General features: G+C 53.6%; 1 protein-coding gene across 5 annotated transcripts; it reads left to right on the forward strand.

The window, feature by feature from the left end:
• The first annotated feature begins 314 nt into the window (after positions 1-314).
• Gramd1a (GRAM domain containing 1A) lies at positions 315-25,476 on the forward strand. Of its 5 annotated transcripts, none has more exons than XM_051207264.1 (19): positions 315-597; positions 11,775-11,991; positions 12,450-12,470; positions 13,141-13,225; positions 13,356-13,459; positions 13,546-13,641; positions 14,701-14,781; positions 15,977-16,089; positions 16,348-16,498; positions 16,891-17,089; positions 17,668-17,811; positions 19,120-19,238; positions 19,322-19,464; positions 20,554-20,657; positions 20,737-20,910; positions 20,993-21,080; positions 22,217-22,324; positions 22,419-22,539; positions 25,005-25,476. In XM_051207264.1, exons 1-19 carry the CDS (start codon positions 338-340, stop codon positions 25,095-25,097), a joined length of 2,421 nt encoding a protein of 806 aa, XP_051063221.1. In that variant the 5' UTR covers positions 315-337; the 3' UTR covers positions 25,098-25,476. The 5 variants fall into 5 exon arrangements, with proteins under 5 accessions (XP_051063221.1, XP_051063224.1, XP_051063222.1 ...); XM_051207267.1 differs by lacking the exon at positions 315-597 and adding an exon at positions 4,132-4,323 and having other exon boundaries at positions 16,348-16,510; XM_051207265.1 differs by lacking the exon at positions 315-597 and adding an exon at positions 5,401-5,544 and having other exon boundaries at positions 16,348-16,510.
• The last annotated feature ends 287 nt before the right edge of the window (positions 25,477-25,763 follow it).

A 25,763-nucleotide genomic window follows, 5' to 3' on the forward strand; every position in this document is an offset into this window, starting at 1 on the left:
AGTACAGCTGTAGCAAATGCTTAGGCAAGACACCCAGCCTGGGCACACGGTAGCTGTTTGTCGAGCACTCTGTGAGCCCCGAGCTGGGCTCTGCCTGGTTGAGCTCTCCGCACTGGCTGTCCATGCTGGGATGTTTTATCTCTAGAGGGCCTTTAGTGTGCCAAGAAAGAAACAGGAGCTCGGAGTCATGAGAGTAAGATGTCAGCAGGGCTAGGAGTCTCACTCAGATCTCTGCCATAACTTCCCGCCACCCCTCAACTGTGTTTGGACAAGGGCTCTTTGTGTTTACCTCTCCTTTCTCTCCGATAGGGCCACACTGCCGTCCAAACTCCTCCTTATGGCTGAACTCCTGCCCCTGCTGCCTTGGGCTCTCCAGGAGGCCCAGGATAGTGACCAGGGCTCACCTGTCTCTCCAGCTGAGCAGCAGACACAGGCTGACAGCATCCAGGACCTATCCCCTAAGTCCTGGAGGCTCTTGGGGGTGCCGGCTATTCACATAACTCCATCCAGTGATGTGGAGTCACCTCCAGGCACCCCAAATCCACCACGCTTTCAGAGACTAAAGACCCCGGATCTGGGGTGTCCATCTCAGGACAGGTCAGACTGGGGAATGGGGTGGGAGGTGTCTTGTCTTTATCTTGTCTCTTCGTATGGCCTCAGCTCAAGTGTGGTCTCCTTTGGGTTGGTGTGCTAAAGAGCAATCAAGAGTCTAGCCTGAGCCCACAGTCTGTATGTGAAGCTAGGAAATAGACATGTATATTAATTACGTTTCTTTTGCATGTAACCAAATACCTGACAAGTAAACATTACAGAAGGATTTGTTTGGGTACCATCCGTTGTTCGAAAATTCTGAAACCCCAGATCACCAAGAGACCCATTCCAATACAAAAGCAAAGGGTCTTTTATTGTTTAACGAGTTAACTCCATGAACTTGGGCTCTCGGTCCGTTCCACATGGCAGGTGTCATGAGGAGGACCCTGAAGGGGCTGAGAGGCTGGGGTGTGATATGTTGGGTAGAGCAAGGGGTCTGCAACGATCTCAGGATTGGTGTGCTTCCAGACTTGGGCGGCCTGTCCTGTGTTGATTGGTCAACTGGTTGCTATGGTCTATAGCAGGGTGGTTGCGATGCTCTGCATGCCACTTTTACAGTAAAGCACATCAGCTAACTTCTGGTTGGTTCCTCGCCACGTGCAGGGTATCTGACCTAGGGCAGCTCCTACAAGGTCAGAAGGCCAGAAACTAAGCACACGTGCTGAGTCAGGGGCCTTCATCTTTTTAGGGCTTCTCGGCAGCCTGACATGGCTGCTAAAGCAGGGGGCTGGGTGAGGGTCTGGTCCCTTCACATCCATCATGGCAAGGAAGGTACAGTGCTTGGAGTCTCTTGAGGCGGTGGCAGCAGGAGCAGGAGGCTGCCTGCCTGCTCACATCTCTCAGGATCATGAAACAAGGAGATGGGAATACCGGCCCTGAGTTCTCAGGAGTAAGCTACACTCATTCAAACTACTCTCCCCCCTCTCTGGAAATGCACTCTGAGACACACGCAAAGCTGTGCCTCATTAGTGCTCTAGCTACGCATCAATCCAACGAAGTCAGCAGGGTTAACCATCAGAGCCCAAAGGCTCAGGGATGTGCACAAGGGCTGTGGGTCCAAATGCATGCTGCCAGAAAGACTGTGGGTCAGGACCCAGATTAGGGATCTGCCATGAAGGAGGCACATTGTAAACAGAATTTTATTTCCACAGGGAAATAGGCTGACATTACAAATGGGCTGGGGTGATGGCTCAGAGGTTAACACCACGCACTGGTCTTGCAAAGAACCTGAGTTAGGTTGCCAGTACCCACATTAGTTAGGCAGCTCGAAGCCACGTGTAACTCCGTCACATGCAACATATCCACACACATGTGCACATGCATGCACACACACTATTAAAAACAATAAAACATTTTCAACATTAATTTTAAAAACTGAAAATAACGCCATGCACAAAGGCAAAGGGAGGGCCAGTGTGGTTTCCTGCATCTCCAGTAGCAAGATATATTTCTAAATGTGCCACCAGCCATCACAAGAGCTATTTCCTGCTGTGGCTGACAGGTGGAAAAAAATATTTAAACAAAATGTCTTAGGGTTTTTATTGCTGCAACGAAACACTATGATCAAAAAGCAAGTTAAGAAAGAAAGGGTTTATTTGACTTCTACTTTCATATCACTGAGGGGAGTCAGGACAGGAACTCGAACAGGGCAGGATCCTGGAGGCAGGAGCTGATGCAGAGGCCATGGAGGGAGCTGCTTACCAGCTTGCTTCCCATGGCTTGCTCAGCCTGCTTTCTTATAGAATCCAGGACCAGCAGCCCAGGGATGGCTCCGCCCACCATGGACGGGGCGTCCCACATTGGTCACTAGTAAGTAGAGAAAATGCCTTACAGCTGGACCTCATGGAGACATTTCCTCAGCTCAGGCTCCTTCCTCTGATGACTCTAGCTTGTGTCAAGTTGACACAGAAAGCCAGCCCGTACACAAAACTTGTGTAAAGAAAAACTACCTCTAGCCTCCCGAGACCGAAACTAATAAGAGGTTCAAGGGCAGAGGGGCAGAAAAGGTAAGAACCTGACTGACTGGCCTTGAAAAGAAAGGAGTGAGTGTGTGCTGGGGTCTCTCCCAAGCATGGACGATGGGTTAGAAGAGCAATGTTCAGGAAGCAGAGCTCTGCCTGGACCAGAAGTCTCAGTAACAAGGCTGACCAAGCTGCAAAACGGATACAATAGGGGTTGGGTGTGTATCTCTTTCAAAGATACTACACAGTAGGCTGACTTGTTAAAGTTGATGTTGTAGCAAAATTGCACAGGCCAGACCTTCTGCACGCATTCTCAGGCCCAGAAGCACTTGGGCCTTTGGTGGTAACTGTTAAAGTTTATCTGTTTTCAAATGTACATTTGCAAGTGTGTCTATGCATGTGCATGTGGGTACTTGCAGAGGCCAGAAGAGGGAGCAGCATCCCCTGGAGCTGGGGTTCCAAGCATTTGTGAGTACTGGGAACCAACTCAGGTCCTCGGCAAAAGCAATCCGCGCTCTTCACCACCAAGCCAGCTCTTTGGCCTGTTTTTTGGTTTGTTTTTTGAGACAGGGTCTTGCATTAAAAATGCCCAGGTTGACCTCAACCTCATGGTCCTCCTGCTTCAGCCTCCTGAGTACCGGGATGACAGATGTGCACCATAGCATGGGACTTGACAGCTAGTCAGTCCCTCCCTCCCTCCAATACCCCCTCCTTCCTTTTGTTTTTGAGACAATTACTGTATAACCTTAGTAGGTAGAGCAAGCTGCACTAAAACACACAGCAATCCTCCTGCCTCCGCCTCCCAAGTGTCTCCGAGGCCTATTCCACTACATCAGTTTAATTCATCTTTAAAAAAAAAAAAAAAAAAAAAATCCAACTAAAATGGCCAACCACCAAAACCAAAAGAAGTCTGGAACGATCTTTCTGATATGCAAATCTGAGTGCAGTGATCTCCCACTTAAACCTTTTGTGACTTTCCATTCTCCTTAGATACAACTCAGAATCTTTAAACAAAGTAATGAGATTTTTTAATGCATACTTAATGGATATGGTGGTAGGAACACAGATAACCATTATACATTTTCCTATTTGAAATAAATAAACATCCTCTACTTAAAAATGTAAAAAGTAAGCTGGGCAGTGGTGGCACACACCTTTAATCCCAGCACTGGGGAGGCAGAGACAGGCAGATCTGTGTGAGTTTGAGGCCAGCCTGGTCTATAGAGCAAGTGCCAGGACAGGCTCCAAAGCAATACAGAGAAACCCTGTCTCCAAAAATCAAAACAAAACAAAAAATGTAAAAATATTTTTGGCTTGAAGGCCCACACCTTTAATCCCAACATCTGAAAGGCAGAGACAGGCAGAACTCTGTGAGTTGAGGTTAGCCTGGTCTACAGAGTAAGTTCAGGCTAGCCAGAGATACACAGAGAAACCCTGTCTCTAAAAACAAAAAAGTTCCAGGCCAGCCTGGGCCACATAATGAAACCCTGACCCTCCCTCAACCCCACCCCCATGCCCTCGCCACCAAAGTAAAAGTCTTTTAAAGAGGAAACAAGTAACGGAAGTATAAAATGAGCAACAGACACAGAGGATGGAAGGCAGCCATGCAGTAAGAGTTTCCTAGCGTAGAAGGGATAGCAATGCAAAGGGCCTGAGGCCAAAGACGAGTAGGAGGAGCGGAGAGGCAGGCTGACTCCTGGAATGAGCAACCTGGAGGCCAAGAAGTCAGACAAGTGAAAGGGGCCCAATCAGGAGGGCTCTGGTCACCAAGGTGAGCACTTCGTCATTACAAGGAATGAGGTGGAGCTGGGGTTGGGCTTGAAGCCAAAAGGCGGATTTACTCGGCCGTCAAAGGCTCTCTGGCTGCAAGCAGCTGCAGAGTGGTTGCTGGGGGCGGTGGTGGTACCAATGGAAGCTGACCAACGCAGGACCGGGTCTACTGAAGGGGGACAAGAGGCTGGGAAGGGATGGGGAGAAAACCCTGGGCTGGCCATCCGGGTTCCCAAGCAAGGATGACAACCTCCCTTGGCTTGCTGAGTGGGTGCAGTATTGGCTTGGCACAAGAACTCGTCCTACACTGCAACGTATGGTCATTTCCCGTCTTGAGGCTAGGCAGGTTTCCCAGTCTCAAAAGCGCTGAGGAGCCCTGCCCCTGCGTTGTTCTGGGGGAAACCCCTTGCCTCTGAGCAGTGGGCTCCCCAGGCCGGTGGGACTTGGCCAGGCTCCCACAGCACAGGGCTGGAGTGTGACTCGGGCTGCGGGACTAGGCTGGGGAAAGTCCCCGCACAAGTGGGAGCTTCTGAGGCAGGAATCGAGGCTCGGGGACTGGGTGGGGAGAGGAGGAAGAGGCCTCCCGCCCCCCAGCTGCGGTTCCCCCCAAACTTCCGCCCCAGACCTGCTCTTCCCAGCATCAGCCTGACACCGCCCTCCACCCCATTCTCGGGTTCCTCCCGGGGCCTCTTTTAAGTCCTAGGGTGAGAAGCCAGGGCGTTGAGACTCGTTTAGTTTGCTTGCTTGTTTGTTTTGAAGACAAGTTCTCGCTCTGTAGTCCCGCCTGGCCTGGACTTTATGCTGCGGCCCAAGCTGGCCTCGAACTCACGGCAATCCTCCTGCCTCGGCCTCTCGAGTTCTGGGATGTCACGCGCGCGTTCTCACGCCCAGCCCAGGCTGCTCGGTTTTAATAAAATGTTCTTCTGTCCGTCGGTCGGTGCAGATCTCCCAGCCACACTCTTCCCCCAGCCATCTAGGCCGAGGCCCGCGCTCTGCGTCCCGGTCCCCCTCCCGGCGGGGGCGGCGCCGTGACGCGAGGGGCGGGAGCAGGAAGGGGGTGTCGCTGACGCCGCGGCGGCCTCCGGCGGCTCCGGCCTTTTGTGCGGGCCGCGGGGTCCGGTGGGGGCGGCGGCCGAGGCAGGCGAGGCCCGGGAGGCCCAGCACAGCGCAGCGCAGCCGGCCGGGTCGTGCCCTGCAGCTGGGGCGCCGCATCCATGTTCGAGTAAGCAGCGGATCTCGGGGTGCCGAGCGGGCACGGCGGCGGGATCGGGCCGGGGCAGGGGGCCGGAGTGAGTTCCTAAGAGCTGGTGCTTGTAGGAGCGACCCCGATGGGGACCGGGAGCGGAGACACGTGTCTCGGGGTACGTGGGGGCTTGCAGCCTGGCGGCGAGGCCCGAGCTTGGGGCGTCACTGCCAGCCTGGGACGTGCACGGGCAGCGGGGCGCTCCCCCAGGCCTGGATCGTCCCTCCTGATGAGCCCTGACCCGGCTCATCCCCAGAAGAAGGGGCCACCGCGAAGCAGCCCCACCGCCGTCAGTACTGGGCCGGCCCCGCAGCCCCTCGGGTTGGTGGTCCCCGTTTATCGTGGGGGCTGGGGGAGGGAGCTTCTTTGAGACTGAGAGCTAGGCGGGGTGGAGGTCGTGTGTGCGCTGACTTGATCCCCCACTCCTGACTGGTTCCCTGTGCCCCCCGAGTTTCCGTTTGTGATTGTGTGTTGGAAGTGCCTGAGCTCTGAGTGGGGTGAGTGTGTGTGTGTGTGTGTGTGTGTGTGTGTGTGTGTAACAGCTGGGATCTTTTGGGGCAGTGTTTGTGTGGCTCTCAGCATGTTACCTATCATCTTGTGTGCGATGGCCACTAGTTTGAGTGCATCTGGGACCCCTGGACCCACCGTGGTGTGTGTGAAACACACATACATTTCTTTGTGGCGCCGTGTGCAAATTCCACGTTCCAAGCTTGTGCCTCATTGTGACTTGAGGCGGGTTTGGGGCTGCAAGTGTACAGGAGTCACAGTATTCCTTGGCTGGCTGTGCCTGTAATTTACCATGAATTACACCTGTGCTTCCAAGGGTCTCTGAGTTGCGGCTGTGTGAGTCCCCCATTGTGATTTCAGTATGTGTGCTTGTCATCCACCTTTGCAAGGCTTTTGCCTCAGTGAACAAGAAGAAACTGTATGTCCACCTGTGACATTGTTGTGTGTCTGTGGGTGTCTGGAATTTACCTCAGGTTCCATCCATGGGAAGGTCCCTGTGTATCCATTTGTAGCTTTGTTGCTTGCCCCTGGGTGTGTGGGAGATTCCCTGTGCCTCTCAGACCCTTTGTGGCTTTGTCTGTGGAGAGAGACACAGAGACCCCTTGTGGCTTTCTTGCCTGAGGACCCTTCCTCCTGGGATCTTGGGTGTAACCTTAACTGCTCTGTCTAGCCCGCTGGGTTGCGGCTCTATGAGTCCCCCATGACTGTGGGAATGTCAGTGTTCTGTCACCGTGACAGCTGATAATTCCATTCCTCATCCCCTGAGAGCCAGCCTTTGCTTTGTTTCCTCTGCCTGACGAACACCCTGAAGTCAGAGGGACAGTCAGAATGTGTAGCTTGACCTGATGACTTTGCCAGCTCTGTTCTTACCCTAGGGGTGGGTCACTGGGTGCTGGGAGTAGGTGATGTGTGAGTAGGTTTGTGGCTTTTGTCTTCAGTGTTTCTCTAAAACTTTCCTGTGGCTTTATATGTGAAGCTAGTTTATCTTGTACTCACTGTGTTTCTCTGAATTGGGAATTAATTCTGGAACTCTGTGTGACTATAGTATGTGTGTGTGTGTGTGTGTGTGTGTTTCCTGGCATTTTGTGTATGAATGTGGCATACTTAGAATGCTGTGGTTGTTTATGTTTGTGACACCACTGTGCTTGTGACAGATGACAGGAGAGAGAGGCTTCTCAGACCTTCAGGCAAGTTTGCCTATGACGCTGTGTATCCCCAGCCCATTTTCCCGTTCCTACACACCTGTGCATTCCTGCCCCTCTGTCCAGAGGCAGTTTCTGGGGCCCAGGAAGCCCGAGCATCTTGCACAAGGGAAAACTAGTCTCTTCCCAGTCCCCCACCCCATAACGGTCCTCTCGCCACTTCTGACCCCTCCCTTCACTCCACCGGGACTGGATGACTGGCTTGGGCTGCCCTAGGGCTCTGCTGCCTGCTCTTGAGAACTTCCTCTTTGTCCCATCCAGGAGCAGGAACTGGGGCATGACTTGGGATTGTCTTTGCCTCCAGCCTGCCTTCCAGTGGACCTGGAGCTTCAGAGTAGACCAGGCCTGAGTTTCAGACCAGAGTTGAGAAGAGGCCACAGGAAGTGGTCACCTTCTGCCTAGAACCAGGACAGTGGCCCAGGGTCTTCAGGCCTACGTTGTGAGCCTGTGTGTCCCCCTCAGCTCTACCAGGCATTTGCTATTCTCAGACCTGCCAGACTGTGTCCTGGCTCTGAACTTGATGTCCCGAGTGAGTCTAGCACTGTCTTCTCCCACATTTTGCCAGCTCTGTTCTTTGTCCCCAGCCCTTGGCCTCAGGGAGCCTTGCCCAGCTAAGCCTTTGCAGTCTGGCTCACTTAAGTAACCCTCGCTGTGCCTAATGAGTCTGTCAAAATTCAATGTGTGTCAAATTGTAAGCTGAGGTTTCTGGTAGGGCGGGTCAGAAGAGAGACTTAGAACTTACCATTCTTTTTTGTTTTGTGGTAATCCTGGTGATGGAGTCCATTTGTATGTGTTACTCTTGTCCCTGAGCCATACCCCCCCCCCCAGCTTCTGGTGGGCAGATTCTACTGACTCCCATCCCCAGCTTCCCAATGGTGACTTTTAGACAGTCTTCTCATAAGCCATGCCCCTGGCTGTGGGTTCAAAGCCCTTGAGCTACACACCCCCAACTCTCTGCTATTCAGCCTTAGCTGGTCTCAAACTTGTGATCCTCCTGCCTCAGCCCTGGAGTACTGGAGTGCATTCCTACCACCTCTGGCTGGAATATGCATTTCAAACAAGTTCCTGGTACTGTTGGCAGTAGTGTTTTGGGGGACTATGCTGAGCTGCATGGCAGTGGCTGCCTTGAAGGCTATTGTCCTGGCGGCTTTTCTTCTGATGCTCTGGCCCCTGGTTAGTACAGCCAGTCCCAGCAGGCAGATAGCCGGAGTCTGTTGTGTGCTCTGTGTATGTTCAGACAGGGATAGGAAGGCCTGTGGCACCAGCTGAGGCCCCTCCGAGGTCGGCAAAGCTTCATGGACAGTTCCAGGAAGATTGGTGGCAGAGTTGTCGCTCCATTCCTGCAGCTGTGTGAAGGGAGCTGTCACACGTGTCTTCTTTGGCCCTTTGTCTTACATGTCATGTGGCCTCCAAGTAGCCCCAGGAGGTCAGAGCACCAGGGGAAAGCAAGGCTGGGGAAGGTGGGGATGCTGGCCCAAGGCCCCCCTGGGATGCACCGATGGCTCTGAGATCGGAAGCCTTTGAGTCTAAGTGTGGTTGAACCCTTCTCTGGGAGGGAACAAGCAAGTGAAATGACTTTGCTCAGGTCATGGTGGTGCCTACTCTTGGGCCCCTGCTAGGTGATGTGGAGAAGGATGGGGAGCCAGGGAGCAGCATGTCCTGGCAGATGCTCTAAGAGAGCAGGGGAGGGGACATGCACAGAGCATGGAGAAATGTTTGTCAGGCGCAGGGGTGAGTTCCCCTTGCATCCAGTGGCGGAGGAGCAGAGGGAAGATGGAGGTAGGAACCAGAGGAGAGGTGGTTCAGATGCTGAGGGCCAGGGAAGAGCTATGGGCTTTCCTGGGCTAAGGAGGGTGGGATAGCCTGAGAACCAGGAAGGCTTTCTTGGGCTGTACTTGTGACCGACTGAGTTCCGTCATCAGAGCATGGTGACCGGAGGCACTGGGTTGGCCCCGGGGGAGAGGTAATGGCCTAGGCCACTGTTTATGCACTTTTATTTAGTCATGTGACTTATTAAAGAATCATGTGACCCCTTCTCTTGCTGCCCATCCACGCAGAGCTAGAGGAGAGTGGGAACTAAGACAGCTCCAAGGCTTGTCGTTGGAAGCCCATGGGACTGTTATCACAGAAAAGTCACAGCTGAGTGACTGCCGTCCCAGCAGGGCATGGGGACCTGCAGGAGGGAGAGGGATGCACCAGAGCCTTGAAGTGTGCATAAGAATTTTCAAGGCTGAGGAACGGTAGTGTGGCCTCTGAGCTTACCGCACACCAACTTTTCAGTCATCTCTTGGCTTAGTGGGTAAAGGTGAGCTAGTTTAATTGTATTTATAGTGATTCTGTGTCAATTGGTGGTGCTGCTGAACCTGACCAGCTACGTTTGATTCCTGGGATCCACACAGTAGGAGAGAACCAAATTCTGAAAAACTTCTTGAAAGAGGAGATTCCTCTTATACTCCAAAGTAGGTCTTCGTCCCTGGTCCCTGGAGTTCAAATCCTTCCCAGAAGCCCGCAGTGCCTCCCTCTGTGAGCACCTCGGGCTTTATAGCCTCAGTTTCCACTTGTAGAGCCCAACGGTCATGGGGCCAGGCACACGGTCGTCTTTGAGCAATGATAAAATCAATCACTTCTGAAGTGCTTGACATAATCCCGATAAGAAGTCAACAATGGTGTCCCTTTAAAGTCCCTGCCGCTCACCGCCACTGCCCTTATTGCAGTTAGTGTTTGCACAGTTACCAGAATGTTCTGTTTGCTTAACGTCCGCTGCGTGCAGGCGGTAAACTCACTAGAACCAAGCCATATTTCAGGCCTTTGTCGGTGCCGGTTCCGGCCAGCTCAGGGCTGTTCAGTCAGTCCCACGGTGTTTATTAAGCATTTATTATGTGTCCTGCCTCCAGTTCAGGTGCCAGGGGTATAGATAGCAACCAAGACTTCCTCAAGTTCACAGTTTAGGGCAGGCAATAAACTAACTGGATAAACAAATGAACAGGGCGAGTGTAGGTAGTGCGGATAAGTGGAGAGGGAGGGGCCTCTTTTACACCAAGGGGCTTCGGAAGAGGAGTAACAGGGAAGGAAAGAGATGAAGGCAGCTATGCTGAAGCTGTGGACGGGCTTTGGGGGGTGGGGGGAAGCGCGGATGCAGCAGAAACCCGGATGTGGAATGACCCTGGGGAGTTTAAAGAACAAGAAGATGCTAGAATGACTGGGGCAGCCAGGAGAGACACAGGGGCCAGGGAAGGGGCGGGGCCTGCTCACATCCAAGTCAGGAGTAAACTCTGAGCGCGGACTCAGCCGCCCACCGGCTTTCCAGGCTGGAGGTAGGAGAGACTGTGTGTGCAGCAGGGCCAGGAGCAGAGAAGGGAAAGAAAACTTCCTCGGCCTCTGTGTGGAAAGGGGTGGGGCCTGGGACGAAGAGAAGTGATGTTGAAAGGGGAAATGGGAGTAGGTTTAGAGGTGGGGGGATTGTGAACAGATGAGGGCAAGGGAAGAAAAGACATTAAGAAAGACGCTGTGGCCGGGCGGTGGTGGCGCACGCCTTTAATCCCAGAACTAGGGAAGCAGAGGCAGGCGGATCCCTGTGAGTTCAAGGCCAGCCTGGTCTACAGAGCGAGTTCCAGGACAGGCTCCAAAACAATACAGAGAAACCGTGTATTGAAAAAATAAAAGAGAGAGAGAGATGCTGTGGGACTGGGGACATGGCCCTCAGTGGCTCAGAGCCTGTATTGCTCTTACAGAGAAACTGGGTTCAGTTCTCTGCACCTGTATGGTGTATAACTCCAGCTCTGGAGGATCTGGCGCCCTCTTTTCCTCTCCATAGGCACTACACACCTGCGGTACACACAAATAAAAATAAATAACACTTTAAGAAAGAAAAGTACTTAGGTTTGCATTTTGAGTAGCACTCGTCAATAAAGATTGCTTTATGAATGACTTCGTTCAAGAATGTTTAAAAATTACCAGATGTCAGGCCAGTGACATGGCTTATTGGGTAAAAGCATTTACCATGGAAGCCTGATTTTCTGAATTCGGTCCTCTGAATCCATGGTGGAAGGAAAGAACCGACTTCCAAAAGTGTCCGCTGGCCTCCACTGGTGGTCATAAGACAGAAGGTGTCACTGAGTCACGGTCTCACTGTACCTGGCTGTATTAAAGAGACTTCACAGTTTGAGCCCTTTAACCCCCAAAACAGCTAGATGTGAGGTCACCATTCCCTGGGTTACAGTGAAGCAACCCAGGCACAGGATGTTCAGGGACGGGCTCTAGGGTCAGTCAGGAAGTAGGTGAAGAGAAGGATGGATGGACAGACAGACGGACTGGTAGAGAATAAAGTATATGGGGTGGGTGGAAGGACTCATAGGTCGATGTCTAGGTTGGTGGATGGTTGGATAGACAGATGATAAATAGATGGGTAGGTAGAGGGGTGCGCTACTAGATGATTGACACACCTTCAGAATCGAGCTCATCCCTGCCCGTTTCTCCTCACCCACTCTTCTCTCTTCCTAGCACCACACCCCACTCTGGTCGGAGCTCACCAAGCAGCTCCCCATCTCTCCGGAAACGGCTGCAGCTCTTGCCCCCAAGCCGGCCTCCTCCTGCTCCTGAGCCAGAACCAGGCACCATGGTGGAGAAGGGGTCTGATAGCTCCTCAGAGAAGGGTGGTGTGCCTGGGACCCCCAGCACCCAGAGCCTGGGCAGCCGGAACTTCATCCGCAACAGTAAGGTGGGTATGAACTCAGGTGGGGTTGGGCCGGCGGCAAGGCCAGAAAACACAAGGGGTCCTGTTGTGAAATATTAGCTAAAGATGTGTTGCATTCTTTTATGTTGCATTTGCTTAACTCTGGGAAGCTGTGTGACTTTGCCCGTTTAAAACACTTGATTGGTCCAATAAAGAGCTGAATGGCCAATAGCAAGTCAGGAGAGGGGTAGGCGGGCTGCCAGGCAGAGAGAATAAATAGAAAGAGAAAAAAAAAAGGGGGGGAGGGGGAGGGGGAGAGGGGAGGAGTGAGGAGAGGAGGAGAGGAGGAGAGGAGGGTGCCGGGGCCAGCCACTGAGCCACACAGCCAGACACCGACCTTTATTTAGGAGCTGGTTAGTGGGCTTCCCAAAGAATAAAAGATTAAAAAAGCAAGCAAACAAACAAACTACAGGCTTCTCCTGACTCATCTCTTTCTCTTGCAGAAGATGCAGAGCTGGTACAGCGTGAGTATCTGCACATGGGCACATGGGAGGGTCTGTCTGTCTGCCTGTCGGGAGTCCCAGCCCAGAGCCCACAGGGAGTCCATGATACTTACAGACCCAACAATGAGACACTTCTGTTTAACACACCGGATGAGATGCCTGCTGTTGTTTTCTCTGAGTGGCCTTGCCTTGGGCAAGTCACTTAACCTGTCTCAGCCTTCCTCCCTCCCTTAAGAAACCGCAGCCCAACCTTGAAAGGCCAAAGGGGTCTTGGAAATTGAGTAGGATTAACTGATGCTGGTGGTGGTACCTTGCACAGAGCCTGGCTCATATATGATGCCAATAAGTAAGGGCTGGAGAGATGGCTCAGTGGTTAGGAGCACAGGCTGCTCTTCCAGAGGACCCAGGTTTGATTCCCAGTACCCCTGTATGGTTGGTGGCTCACAACTGTCTGTAACTCCAGTTCCAGTGGATGAGATGCCCTTTTCTGGCCTCCGTCTGCACTGGGCACACACATGGTGGGCACTGGGGCACACACATGGTGGGCACTCATACACGTAGGGAAAAAACAGCCACACACATAAAATAAGTAATTTTTTTTTTAAGATGGAAAAGAATTGAAGGCCTTTGGGGGCCAAACAGGGGCTTGGAATCTGTACTCAGGTTCCCATGCCCCAAACCCTCTCGGCAGATGCTGAGTCCCACATACAAACAGCGCAACGAGGACTTCCGGAAATTGTTTAGCAAGCTCCCTGAGGCAGAGCGCCTCATCGTGGGTGAGTCTCCATGCCTCCATGCCCCCAGCCGCAGTTTCTGACCCGGATCCCTCCCTGCTGGCCTGTGGGCTGCTGGGCCACAGCCTGTGTGACTCAGATGTCTGCCTGTCTTTCTCTCTGCCACTCTCAGATTACTCCTGCGCCCTGCAGCGGGAGATCCTCCTCCAGGGCCGCCTCTACCTCTCCGAGAACTGGATATGTTTCTACAGCAACATCTTCCGCTGGGAGACCACAGTGAGTTGAGCCACAGGTTGATACCGCGGGGCCTCCGGGTGCGCAAGGGCTTCGGGCTCGTTCTCACTGCCCTGTGCCGTCTTTAGATTTCCATCCAGCTGAAGGAAGTGACCTGTCTGAAGAAGGAAAAGACGGCTAAACTCATCCCCAATGCCATTCAGATCTGTACGGAGAGTGAGAAGGTGAGTGAGGACCGGACCTAACGTGGGGAGCCATGTGCCAGGAGCAGCGCAGGGATCCTCAGTTCCGCCCACACAGGCTGTCAGGCCGTTTGTGCTGCCCCTGACCTGTTTATTTTTACCCCTTGTGCCCCTCATTTTGACTGGGGTTTCTCCTTCGTATGCAATGTCCCCTCACGTAGATGTCCTGCACGATAGCGAGCCTACAATTTATATGAATTCTGCAATTCAGATGCTCCCAGCCAGCCAAAGCTGGGATTCGAACCCAGGCCTTTATAGCTGCCAGACCAACACATCCACCACTGAGCCATCTCCCTAGATCTTGTTTTTCTTTTGGGGGGCAGGATCTCTCTACATAGCCTTGGCTGTCCTGGAACCCACTCTGTAGTCAGGCTGGCCTTGAACTCACAGAGATCCACCTGTGTCTGTGTCCAGAGTGCTGGGATTAAAGACTTGCTTATTTTAAAATATTTTTTATTTTGTGGATATGGATGTTTTGTCCTGCATATATGTGTACCACATGCCTGCAGTGCCCATGGAAGCCAGAGGGTGTCAGATCTCCTGGAACTAGAGGTAGAGATGGTTGTGAGCTCCCTGAAGTTGGTGCTGGGAACACAAACTGGGGCCTTTGTAAAACCAGGAAGCACTCTTAACCACCGAGCCGTCTCTTCAGCCCCTGGACTTCCATCGTTTGTTTGCTTTTGAGATGGGGTCTGGCTGTGTTGCTCAGGTTGACCTCAAACTCCAGATCTTGCCTCTCCCTCGCTAGAACTGGGACAGCACCTCACCTGGCATTTGTCCATTTGGCTGAAAGATTCCGGGTCCTAACAGGAAACAGGAAGGACCAGGGAAAGACTCTGCAACAGGCTTCCCTTTGTATTTTGTCTGCCCAAGGCAGAAGGAATTAGACATCCTTGACAGCGAAGAGGGCTAGGAGAGTGTACCGGGCTTGGCTGTCTCAGCTCCAGACATGGGGAAGGTGGCTCAAAGGGATGTCGGGAGGGACGTCCCGGAAGCCTCCTCCCCGAGGTGACCATGGCATCTCTTGCTTTCTCTTTGCAGCATTTCTTTACCTCCTTTGGGGCCCGTGATCGCTGCTTCCTCCTCATCTTCCGCCTCTGGCAGAACGCACTACTTGAAAAGGTGGGCATGGATGATGCTCAGGGTGGAGGGTGGGGTTAACCAGAGAGGACCTCACATTCGTAGGAAACTCCCAACACTTCCGTGGACACCGGGCCTTGTACATCTGTGACTTCTCCGAAGGGCTTGCTGAGGATAGGCTAAGAGTTCCCACGGCAAGCGTCGAAGCCAAGTCCTCAATAAAGGAGGAAGGAAGTGGTATAGCCTGGTCCCCAGTGCCCAGGGAAGCCTCCATGTGAGGTTCTGCTAGCAGAGAGGGAGGGGGCAGACGGTGAGGAGCCATCACACCTGCCCACCAAAAACAACTGTCACCTCTCAGATTCCCTCTCCCATCCCTGCCTTACTGTGCGTCTCGATCTCTCCTGGGCACCCATCCCCCAGGGCAGCTCCAAACTGGTCATCCTCAAAAGCAAGAACTACCAGAGGCCTCCACTCAGCCTGATGTGGGCAGAGGAAGGGTGAAACCCAGGCCTTGCAATTCCAGCCTCACTGCCAAACTGTGTATGGCTTGGGGCTGGTCCTGAAGGGGGACCTCATAGCTCCCAGGACTGGGTGTGGGCTGGGCTCAGGTTGGGTGGATTAGGTGTTATTGAGACTCTGATCTCCGCGCTGTCACCTCCCAGCTGGGTGACCTTGAAGGGGCTACTGGGCACATCTCGTCCTGAAATCCTGATAGGATTACACTGATATCTACTTTGAGTTAGCACTTACTCAGAGCCTGTAAGAATGCCAGCAACTGCCGTGGCCTTGGCTGTTATCACTAGTTGCTATTATTTTGTTGTCATTGTGGCCATGGGTAGTAGGAAGGCCATGCATGGCTGCTGAGGATGTATAGAGGAGGCTGGAGACAGGGCAGCATGGGGAACAAGATCTTGGGCTCTTCTGGAATCTGGCTGGGTTTCAATCCTTGTGGGTCATTTGTGTGACCTTGAGCAGGTGACTTCTCCTTTCTGAGTAAAAATGGGAAGCTTCCCTGGCCACTGCATCATGTACTTAAGAGGTCTAAGGTGTGGCTTATAGCACCCAGGGCCCAGGCTTTGCAGATACAGGTTGGCAGGTGATAGATGCCAGCAAGATGGAGATGGGTTGGCTCTGGGGTGGGTAGCCATAGCCATACTGCCCCCTTGTGGAAGCCAAGGGAACTGCTGCCACCAGGCCCATTTGAACAAGACATCAAGCTTGCATCCTTTGTATCTAGACACTGAGTCCCCGAGAGCTTTGGCACCTGGTCCATCAGTGCTATGGCTCGGAGCTGGGCCTTACCAGTGAAGATGAAGACTATGTCTGCCCCTTGCAACTGAATGGCCTTGGGTGAGTTGGAGGTGGCTCAAAGGGATGCCAGGAGTCTCTGAGGGACCTCCCTGGATCCCTTGGATTTGCTGTCCAGTGACAAACTGTTGATAGACATGCTGACATATCTTTTTGTAGATCTCCTAAGTGCTGGGTGGTCAGAGGTTACTGTGCAAAGCCAGGGATGGGGGCGGGGGAGGAGAACACAGTGAATGTGGCCTTCAAGCCTGTGGAGGCTTGAAGATCCAGCCATCTCCCACTTCCTCCTTCCCCTTGCAGGAGTCCCAAAGAGGTGGGAGATGTGATTGCACTCAGTGACATCACCCCCTCAGGGGCGACTGACCGCAGCCAGGAGCCGAGCCCTGTGGGTTCAAGGCGTGGCCGGGTCACCCCGAACCTCTCTCGGGCCAGCAGTGATGCAGACCATGGGGTGAGCAAGTGGGTGTTTATGGAGAGATGTTGGCAATGGCGGAGGGGGCACGGAAGATCAGTAGAGGGTCAGGAACTTGGCAGAGGAATGAGTTGGGGATGGGTGGAGAGGGAAAGACAGACGAGGTAAATTGGGGAAAATATTAGCAGAGTAGGAGGAAAAGGGAGGCACAGAGGAGTAAGGTGGGCAGTAAAGCTTGTAGGCCAAGCACTGGCATAAGCCCTCATCACTGAATGGCCGGGAGGCCTCTGTCAAACTAGCCAGGAGCCCCAGGTACAGACATCACGTCTCCAGAGTCGGTCACTAAAACAGTCTATCAAACTCGCTTACCCATGGGGACCCTTGGGCTGGAGTCGAGGTATGAGAAGGCTGGATGGAGCCCTTCTCTGCAGGCCGAGGAGGACAAGGAGGAGCCGACAGCCAGCCAGCTGGATGCCTCCTCCAGCCAGACAGTGACCCCAGTAGCAGAACCTCCAAGTACTGAGCCAGCCCCACCAGATGGGCCCACATCCCTGGGCCCCTTGGATCTGCTGTCCAGAGAGGAACTATTGACAGACACGAGTAACTCTTCTTCATCTACTGGGGAGGAAGGTGAGGCAGGTGGCCCCAGTTCATTCGCTTTGGTTATACCCAGTTGGGGCCAGTGAGAGGGAAGGCATTGGTCCATAGGGCAAGCCGTGCAGGTGGCCAGGGATGTCATTCAAATGGCATGCTCTGAGCCCTGCGTTAAAGGTTATGGGGCCAGGAAAGGCAGGCTGTAAAACTGGTTACGTTCATTTTCTCTATACTCAATTTCGGGTAGACTTTACTCTTGTGAGCACAGAGATAGAGCCCTAGGCCTGGCCGCCTGACAATGTCCAGCTCAGTAACTATAGCAAAAACCCCAGGCTTGGCTTCAGTTGGTTTGACGTGATGAACAACTCCAATTGACCATAGGCATCTGTGCCAATGGGCGCCGTTATGGTGGCTTTTGTTGGCAGAGCTGGGGCGTGTGCCCAGGTTGTTCTGTGCGGTAGGAAGGGTTGAGTACTGATTCAGGTTCCTGCGTGTCTTGTGTTCAGGAAGATGAGTTTGTCCTTCCACCCTGGAGGCCTGGGAGTGAGAAGGAGCAGTTGGCTCAGGGGATGGGCAGGGTGAACCCATATAACAAGGACACTTTTGTCTCCCAGGTGACCTGGCCGCCCTGCTTCCCGACCTCTCTGGCCGTCTCCTCATCAACTCTGTCTTCCACGTGGGTGCTGAGCGTCTGCAGCAAATGCTGTTCTCGGACTCACCGTTCCTGCAAGGTTTCCTGCAGCAATGCAAGTTCACAGGTCAGGGGGCAACGGACGCGGAGGCTTTCTTGTCTAGCACCCGCGGGAGCAGACTGCCTGCTGCCCTCTTGCTAGCTGAGTGGCCTCGGAGAGGGCTTGCAGCCTCTCCCTGCCTCAGTTTCTTCTGCACACTGGGGTACTTGTGGTGCCTGCATTGCCATGAGAAGTAAAGGGGCTGCTGCTAGGAAAATGCCTCCGGCAGTAACTGCACCGAGTCTATCCAATGCAAGTTAGTGATCTGATGTGTGGTGTCTGCCCGCTCAGACTCCTCGAGGACTGGGGAGCAATGGAAATGAACGAGGCAGAGAGCACATGTTTAGGCTTGGTTTTAACCAGATATTATTCCTGGGTAGAACCTTGAGCAGGCAGAGATAAGCAGACTAGACGCAACCCTCAGCAGACTAGGCGACAGTAGAGCTGGCCTAGGGAGATGGCTCAGTCCCTAAAGTGCTTTTTGTGCAAGCGTGAGGACCCAAGTTTGATATCCAGAACCCACATAAAAAGTCGAGTATTGGGCCAACAAGATGCTTGCCCAAAACCTACACAGTAGGAGGAGGGAACCAACTGGCTCATGTTGTCCTCTGACACACATGTACACATGCTCGCCCATAAATAAATAAATGTAGTAAGGAATGTTTTCAAAGGGCTAGCGTGATGGCTTAGAGGTCCAGAGCATGTGCTACTTTGCAGAAGACACAAGTTCAGTTCCTAGCACCTGTATAGGTCTGCTCACAACTGCCTGTAACTCCAGCTCCAGTGGGATCCAATACCTTTGGCTTCTATAGGTAATGCACTCACCTGGATGGACACACACACACACACACACACTCACTCACTCGTGGGCAGCTGCACAGGAACATGCATAGGCATAGATACACAACACATGCAGACACACCCCCGCCCCCAGACAATAGAGGTAACATGTCAGGGAAGTCAGGGCCTGGAGCATGGAGGATGGTGGAATGGGGACCCGGGGGGAAGGATTTGGAGAGACACTGAGTTCAGTGTGGGGCCTGGTGGGTGTGAGGGCTCAGGAGACGTCCAGGAAAAGGTGTCCAAAGGTTGTGGTTCCCTCATTTGATGCTTTGGAGAAACCACACATGAGGTTCCGCAAGGGGTCAGTGTCCCAGCTGTCATTATGACTGTAGTCTAAACCTTTTAGCTTCTAAACTGAAGGTGACGCAGGGTGGTACAGTTGGGGACCAATCCCCAGAGAACCGAAACCCCCTGGAAAGTCCGAATCTCCTACAGCCTGGGAACAAAGGAAGGAAAACACTGTCCTTATTCACCTCCTCCTCCCTCCCCTAGATGTGACCTTGAGCCCCTGGAACAGTGACAGCAAGTGCCACCAACGCAGAGTCCTGACCTACACCATCCCCATCAGCAACCCGCTAGGCCCCAAGAGCGCCTCTGTGGTGGAGACACAGGTGGGCCTGGCCAGGTGGCTGAGTGGGTGGGGCGGATGTGTGAGGCAGGCCTGACCTCCCTCCTGCCCCTCTGTGCCCCTCAGACGCTGTTCCGGCGTGGCCCACAGGCGGGTGGGTGCGTGGTGGATTCTGAGGTGCTCACCCAGGGCATCCCGTATCAGGACTACTTCTACACTGCCCACCGCTACTGCATCCTGGGTCTGGCCCGGAACAAAGCCCGGCTTCGGTGAGCCCCAAGTGTGCCCTATCCCTACGCCATCTCAGGGCTGCCTCCTACCCTGGCAGAGGTCAGAGGGTAACCCCAGGGACCACCTTTGGCAGAGCTCATTGGAGAACTGAGGAGGAGTTCATGTGCTCGATTGTTTATTGAACATCCATTCTAGGCTTGAGGGACAAAAATTCTCTGCTTAGGGACTCCAAACTCTACTGGAGAAATTCTAGTGAATTGAGTGGTGGCAGAATGATCTTCATTTTACCGCCTCTCAGAAGGGGCAGAGCGTTGTTCCCTGATTCTGATGATGGGGAAGGCCTTCTGATAAATGAATGTTTCACAATAACCAGAGGAGGGGGCTTCCCATTAGGAATGGCCAGTACAAAGGCCTGGGGTAGAAGCATGGGGGTAGCAGGAGTAGAGAGGTAGGAGTTGATATCCAAGGTTCATGATAGTTCATGGAGCTTTGCAAGATTTCATGGTGGACTTGACCATTAGCATGCGCCTGGGAAGAGCTCTGAGTCCAGGGAACCCTGAGTGGACTCCACACACGGGCTCCTTGTGGCTACAGATGTGGACAGGGAGACCAAGAAGAGGCCTCCCACTCCGTTGTCTAGGGGTAGAGGTAGGGGCCAGGCCAGTTAGGAATAACATAAAGGACAGTACATGGATTCTAGAAAAGTCTTGTAGGTGGAGGGCAGGGCCTATAATTTCAGTTCTGAGGATGCTGGGACCAGAGGATCCCAAGGCTACAGAGTGAGGTCAAAGCTGTCCTGGGCGAGAAAGCCATCACAGGATTTAGAAACGAAGAAAACGAAGTGGAATCTCCCAGGGAGGGGCTGAGGGCATGGCTCACCCATTGAGCTCCTGCTTAGCAGGTAGGAGCCTCAGTCCAAAATCCCCAGAACAGTCTAAAGCCAAAGGCTGTGTGATTTAAATGTTAAGTGGAAAAAGCTGAAGAGGCCGAGGCTTAAGGTGTTTATCCTGAGCCATAGGAAGGACTGTTTGTCAGTGGCAAAGCCCTTTCTTTGAATTAGATGTTTGGGGTAGATAGATTGCCCTCCCCAAAACCTGACCTACGTTCCCCTCTCGTGCCCCCCGTAGTGTGTCCTCGGAGATCCGCTACCGAAAGCAGCCATGGAGCCTGGTGAAGTCTCTCATTGAGAAGAACTCGTGGAGTGGCATTGAAGATTATTTCCACCATCTGGGTAGGGGGCAGGAGGCTGGCGGGGCAGCGGCAGTGGCCCAGCCGGGTACAGACGTCCTGAGTCAGCTCTTGTCCCTCAGAGCGGGAACTTGCCAAGGCGGAGAAGCTGTCCCTGGAGGAAGGAGGGGAGGGTGCTCGAGGACTGCTCTCAGGCCTGCGGAGACGGAAGCGGCCCCTGAGCTGGAGGGGGCAGGCGGACGGGCCTCAGCACCCAGACCCGGACCCCTGCACCCGGGCCAGCATACACGCCTCAGGTGCGTTTCATCGAGGTGGGCAGCTGGAGGAGGTGGTGGTCCCTGAGGTATGCCGGGCTCACCCCAAGTTGCTGTTTTACAGGTTCCCTCAGCTCTCGCTTCTCGGAACCGTCCGTAGATCAGGGCCCCGGGGCAGGGATCCCCAGCGCCCTGGTTCTCATCAGCATTGTGTGAGTAAGGGCTCTGCAGCCTGGCTGCATGAGGTGATCAAGTGCTTGGATCTGCAGCCTGGCTGCATGAGGTGATCAAGTGCTTGGGCCTCTGCTTTGGCTGGGGTGTGGGCTCAACTCGGAAGGACTGTGTGAGGCGGTGTTTGGGGTGTGGCCGGCAGAGTCCTCTCGCGCTGCTCAATTTGTCATAGAGAAGTCTTTCTTTTGGGACAGCAGCCACCCTGAGGGCCATGGAAGGTGAAAGGAAAGATATTTTTGGAAGGATATGTGGAGTTAGCCCCTCAAAAGACGTCAGGTCGTGGATGCGCTTTACTCTGGTTTTCCTGCACCCAGCCCTGAGCTGGGTGAAGCCAGAAACAGCGGTCCAGGAGCCCCATAGGAGCTAGCGGTGGGGAGGTGGAGAGATGCCATCAGACCAACGGGAAGGAGCTGGGCTGGTATGGGAGGTCATGGTAGCAAAGGATGGGAAGCCGAGGATGGCTGAGCTGAGACTCTGGGTTTGGGAGGACATCATGCAGTTTTGGTGGGGGACAGGGAGTTCCTATGGAAGGCCGGGATACTCCGAGGAAAAGCAAGGAAGACGCCCAGCTTCAAGCTGACCCAGGCCACATGCTCAGCCTCTTAAGACCTCAGTTTCCTAAGGTCACCCAGGGCGAACTCTGGTCTGCCAGGCTCAGAGCTAGCTGCGCCGGGTGGAGGAGGCTGGGCACCAGCACCGCCCTGGGCAGTTCTCATGTCTCTGTCTTCCCCTTGCTGCCTCCGCAGGATCTGTGTGAGGTAGGGCCCTGAATTCTCCCCTTGCTACCCTCCCCGCTGGATTGCAGCTCATCCCCCTGCGGCATTATCTCCCTGTTCAATGTCCCTGGCTCTTCCAGGGAAGATGGCTTAGTGTGGCCGGCAAGCATGTAGGCATGACATAGGTCAGGGTGTGAACCGTGTTTTCTGCTTATGGGCTGTGTGACCCTAGGCGTATTAGTCGCCCCTCTGAGCCGCTTCCCTCCTCTGAAAAGGGTGGGTAATAACGGTACCCTTTAAGGTATGGTTATACTAGCGTGTTGGGGACGGGGCAGAGCTCCCGGCCAGACTGGAGGGAGCATCCTCATCCCAGGATCCCTGATCTCTGGCTCTGTCTGCAGCCTCGTAGTCCTCATCGCTCTCAATGCCCTCCTCTTTTACCGTCTCTGGGCTCTCGAGAGAACGGCCCACACCTTTGAGTCCTGGCACAGCCTGGCACTGGCCAAGGGGTAAGTGGAGAGAGAACCTGAGGGCAAGGTGGGGTGCGGAGCTTAAGCAGACTAAAGGGCCAAGACCCTTCACTTGGACTTTGCGTCTCCACAGCAAGTTCCCGCAGACGGCCGCGGAGTGGGCCGAGATCTTGGCTCTGCAGAAACGCTTCCACAGTGTCGAGGTCCACAAGTGGAGGCAGATCCTGCGAGCATCCGTGGAGCTCCTGGATGAGGTACAGGGCAGCCCCGTGGGGCTGTGGGACTGTGGGGCCTTGGTGGAGACGCCCCCATCTCAGGGTCTTTATTTTCCCTGTCATAACACGAGGAAGCCAGTCCTGGTTGTGACCTCTTAGTTTGATAGGGAGGTTCATGGAACCATATCCCGGAGAAATGTCTTTCAGTCATGACTGGATCCAGCCACTTGGCTATAGTAGGTTTCCCATCTTTCTGTTCTGCCGGTGGCAGGCTGGGTTTGGGGGATGTGCAGAGAATAGCACTCTGTGTCATTGGCTGCGGGGGTCACATGTGCATCCTTCCTCTAGCCAATCAGAGTGCCCAGGTTGCACTGGGCTTGGTCCTCTGCCTGCCTTGGGCTTAGGTCTGCTTATAGGGGAGTGAATTTCCCAAGGACATTTGGGTCCCATCTCTAAAAAGGGGTTGATGAAGCTACCCTCTGCAGTTCAGGGGACAGCCAAGGTGGCACTCTGCTGGGTGACTTTATGTCAGTGACTGTCATCTGAGCCTTGTCTGCCTCAGATGCCAACCTTCGAGCTGAGGCTGCACTGACATTTGGGGTACTGCCAAGCACACCATAAACACTTAATGCACTTGCTATTGGTGAGCCTCACCCAGGCATACAGTAGGTGCTCAGTGAATGTACTGTCACCATATAGTGCTGCCCTTAGGCCTGAGAGGACTGCAGCCAGCAGCTGTGGAAGACTGAGGAAGATGTGGGGTACTGGGGTGGGTGCCCATGATAGGAAGATGAAAAATTGAGGAGAAGACTGGTTCTATCTGGTTCCTCAGGGCATCAGACTTGGACTGAAGGGATTGATAGACATACTGTGTAGTGGGGCTGGAGGCATGGCTCAGTGACAGAGCCCCTGCCTAGAATCCCCCAGTGAGGGGCTGGGTGTGGCTCAGTGGTAGAGCCCCTGCCTAGAATCCCCCAGTGAGGGGCTGGGGTTGTGGCTCAGTGGTAGAGCCCCTGCCTAGAATCCCCCAGTGAGGGGCTGGGGTGTGGCTCAGTGGTAGAGCCCCTGCCTAGAATCCCCCAGTGAGGGGCTGGGGGTGTGGCTCAGTGGTGGAGCCCCTGCCTAGAATCCCCCAGTGAGGGGCTGGGGTGTGGCTCAGTGGTAGAGCCCCTGCCTAGAATCCCCAAGTGAGGGGCTGGGGGTGTGGCTCAGTGGTAGGCCATTTAACTAATATGCACAACACGTGGGTTAGGGCAGAAAACCAAACAAAACTAAAAATATTCTATTCCCCAGCACAGGTTCAAAACAAAAGACCATTTTGAGGGACATAGTTGCATGCCCAAAACCAAGCTCCGGGGAGAGATGCTTCAGTGGAAAGGGCATGCAGGACAGACTAGGGAGGGAATTGAGACTAGGTCCCAGAAAAACAGAGCTGGATTTCCCAGTCCTGAGTTCAAGCTTGATTGTTTCCCTCTCCCTAAATTGCTGAGCATACTAAATCACTGTCAGACATGAGAGCAAGAGCCATTAGCACAGCTGGACTGTCCTGCTACCAACCTGAAGTGGCCTGTCCTCTAGCCAGCCTTGCCACAGGAAGTTACTTTCTCTGTGACCAACGTGTGTGGCAGACACAAGGTGCACTGGTCCATTTTCTTCCCCACCTGGCAACACTTAGCAACTGAGGGAAGCCATGTTTTGTCTCATGGTTTGTAGGATGTGGTGGTCCATCATGGTGTCTGAGGAGGCTCTGTCCACGTCCTTAGCAGCTTGGTTCTTGCTCAGGTTAGGTAGGGATCAGGAAGTAGAGAAGAAACAGAGCCCGGAAGAAAGGCCAGGCTGTAATCCACAAGGCCCATCCCTAGTGGCCTAGGTCCTCCAGCTGCGGATTAAGTGTTCAAGGACTTGAGCCCAGGGTGGGGGATGTTTCACAGTCAAACCATAAACGAAGGAAATGTTTATTAAGCTCAAGATGTGCTGTCAGTCATGGGGGTGGGAAGTGTGCCCTGGGAACATGAGAACAAGGACCGGGAAGTGGAATTAAGGGTTGGGTTTGACTCTCAAAGGCCTTCCCAAGTAACCTGAGTAAACAGGCCCGACTTCTGAAGGCTCCACAGCCTTCCACAATAGCACCATCTGGTGGGGACCTTTCAGCACGTCAACTTGTGGGAGCTGGTGCAGATTTAAGAAGTAGCATCTTGTCCCTCTTTTGTAAACGGACAAGATGTAGGAGGTGTGTGGCATCCTTTGGTTCAAGACCAGGTACTTGGTGAATGTCACTGGGTGAACTTACTGTGGGCTGGCTCTGGCACACTCCAATTTCTGATATAATCCTATAAAGCTGGCATATTAATCACTCATACTTCAAGAAAGTAGGCCCATAGCAATGAACGGATTTACCCACTGTTGTAATAGTAGAGTCAGGATTTGAACCGATACCACCTGGGTCACAGGATTGCACTTTGAGAAGTGTGTGTTCATCCCACCTCCTCCATCTCTTCTGGCAGATGAAGTTCTCCTTGGAGAAGTTACATCAAGGAATTACCATCCCGGATCCTCCTCTGGACACCCAGCCACAGCCTGATGACAGCTTCCCCTGAGGAGGACTCCTGATTGAAAAGTCATTCCCCCAAATGGACAGAAGGACACACGGAACCCTGGCAGCCACTGCTGGCTCGGTGTGAACGCCGCCGGGAGGTTCCCGCCTGCCCCTCCCAGTGGCCCTGCCAAGAGCCACACAGACCTGGGGACCATAGAAACAAGAAGCACTTTAGATCTGTGTGTGCAAGTCCAGCTGCCACTGCCTGCTCCGCCAGGGAGCTGGCCTGGCCTTTGGCAGGCTCTCCCCCCCCAACTAACTTATTTTGCCCAGCTGGGGTTGTGGGGGGCACCTTTTGGGGTGCACGAGACCCTCATCTCTGGGTTTAATGTATTATATTTATTTGGGGATAACAACCTCAATAAAGGCTTGGAAATGGCTATGGCTGTGCCCGTGGACCCAACGGGGGCTTCCCACTCACTGTCCGTGGTGCAGGTACTAGGGTCCTGTCCCTGTCATCTGATGCCAGATCTATCTGCCTTACTCAGTTGCAAAGCAGCTTCCTCAGATGGCCTACATATCTAGCAGCCCCTTAGTGGGGGCATGCCAACATGTGAGGGACCACAGTTTAGATCCGCCATCAAAGAGATTTGAAGTCGATACATGTGTCCTTTTGGGTATTGGGAATTGAACCTAAGGCGTTTGCTGGACAAGCATTCGACCCCAG

This window comes from Phodopus roborovskii, unplaced genomic scaffold, assembly GCF_943737965.1.
Source record: "Phodopus roborovskii unplaced genomic scaffold, PHOROB, whole genome shotgun sequence".
Taxonomy (NCBI): Eukaryota; Metazoa; Chordata; class Mammalia; order Rodentia; family Cricetidae; genus Phodopus; species Phodopus roborovskii.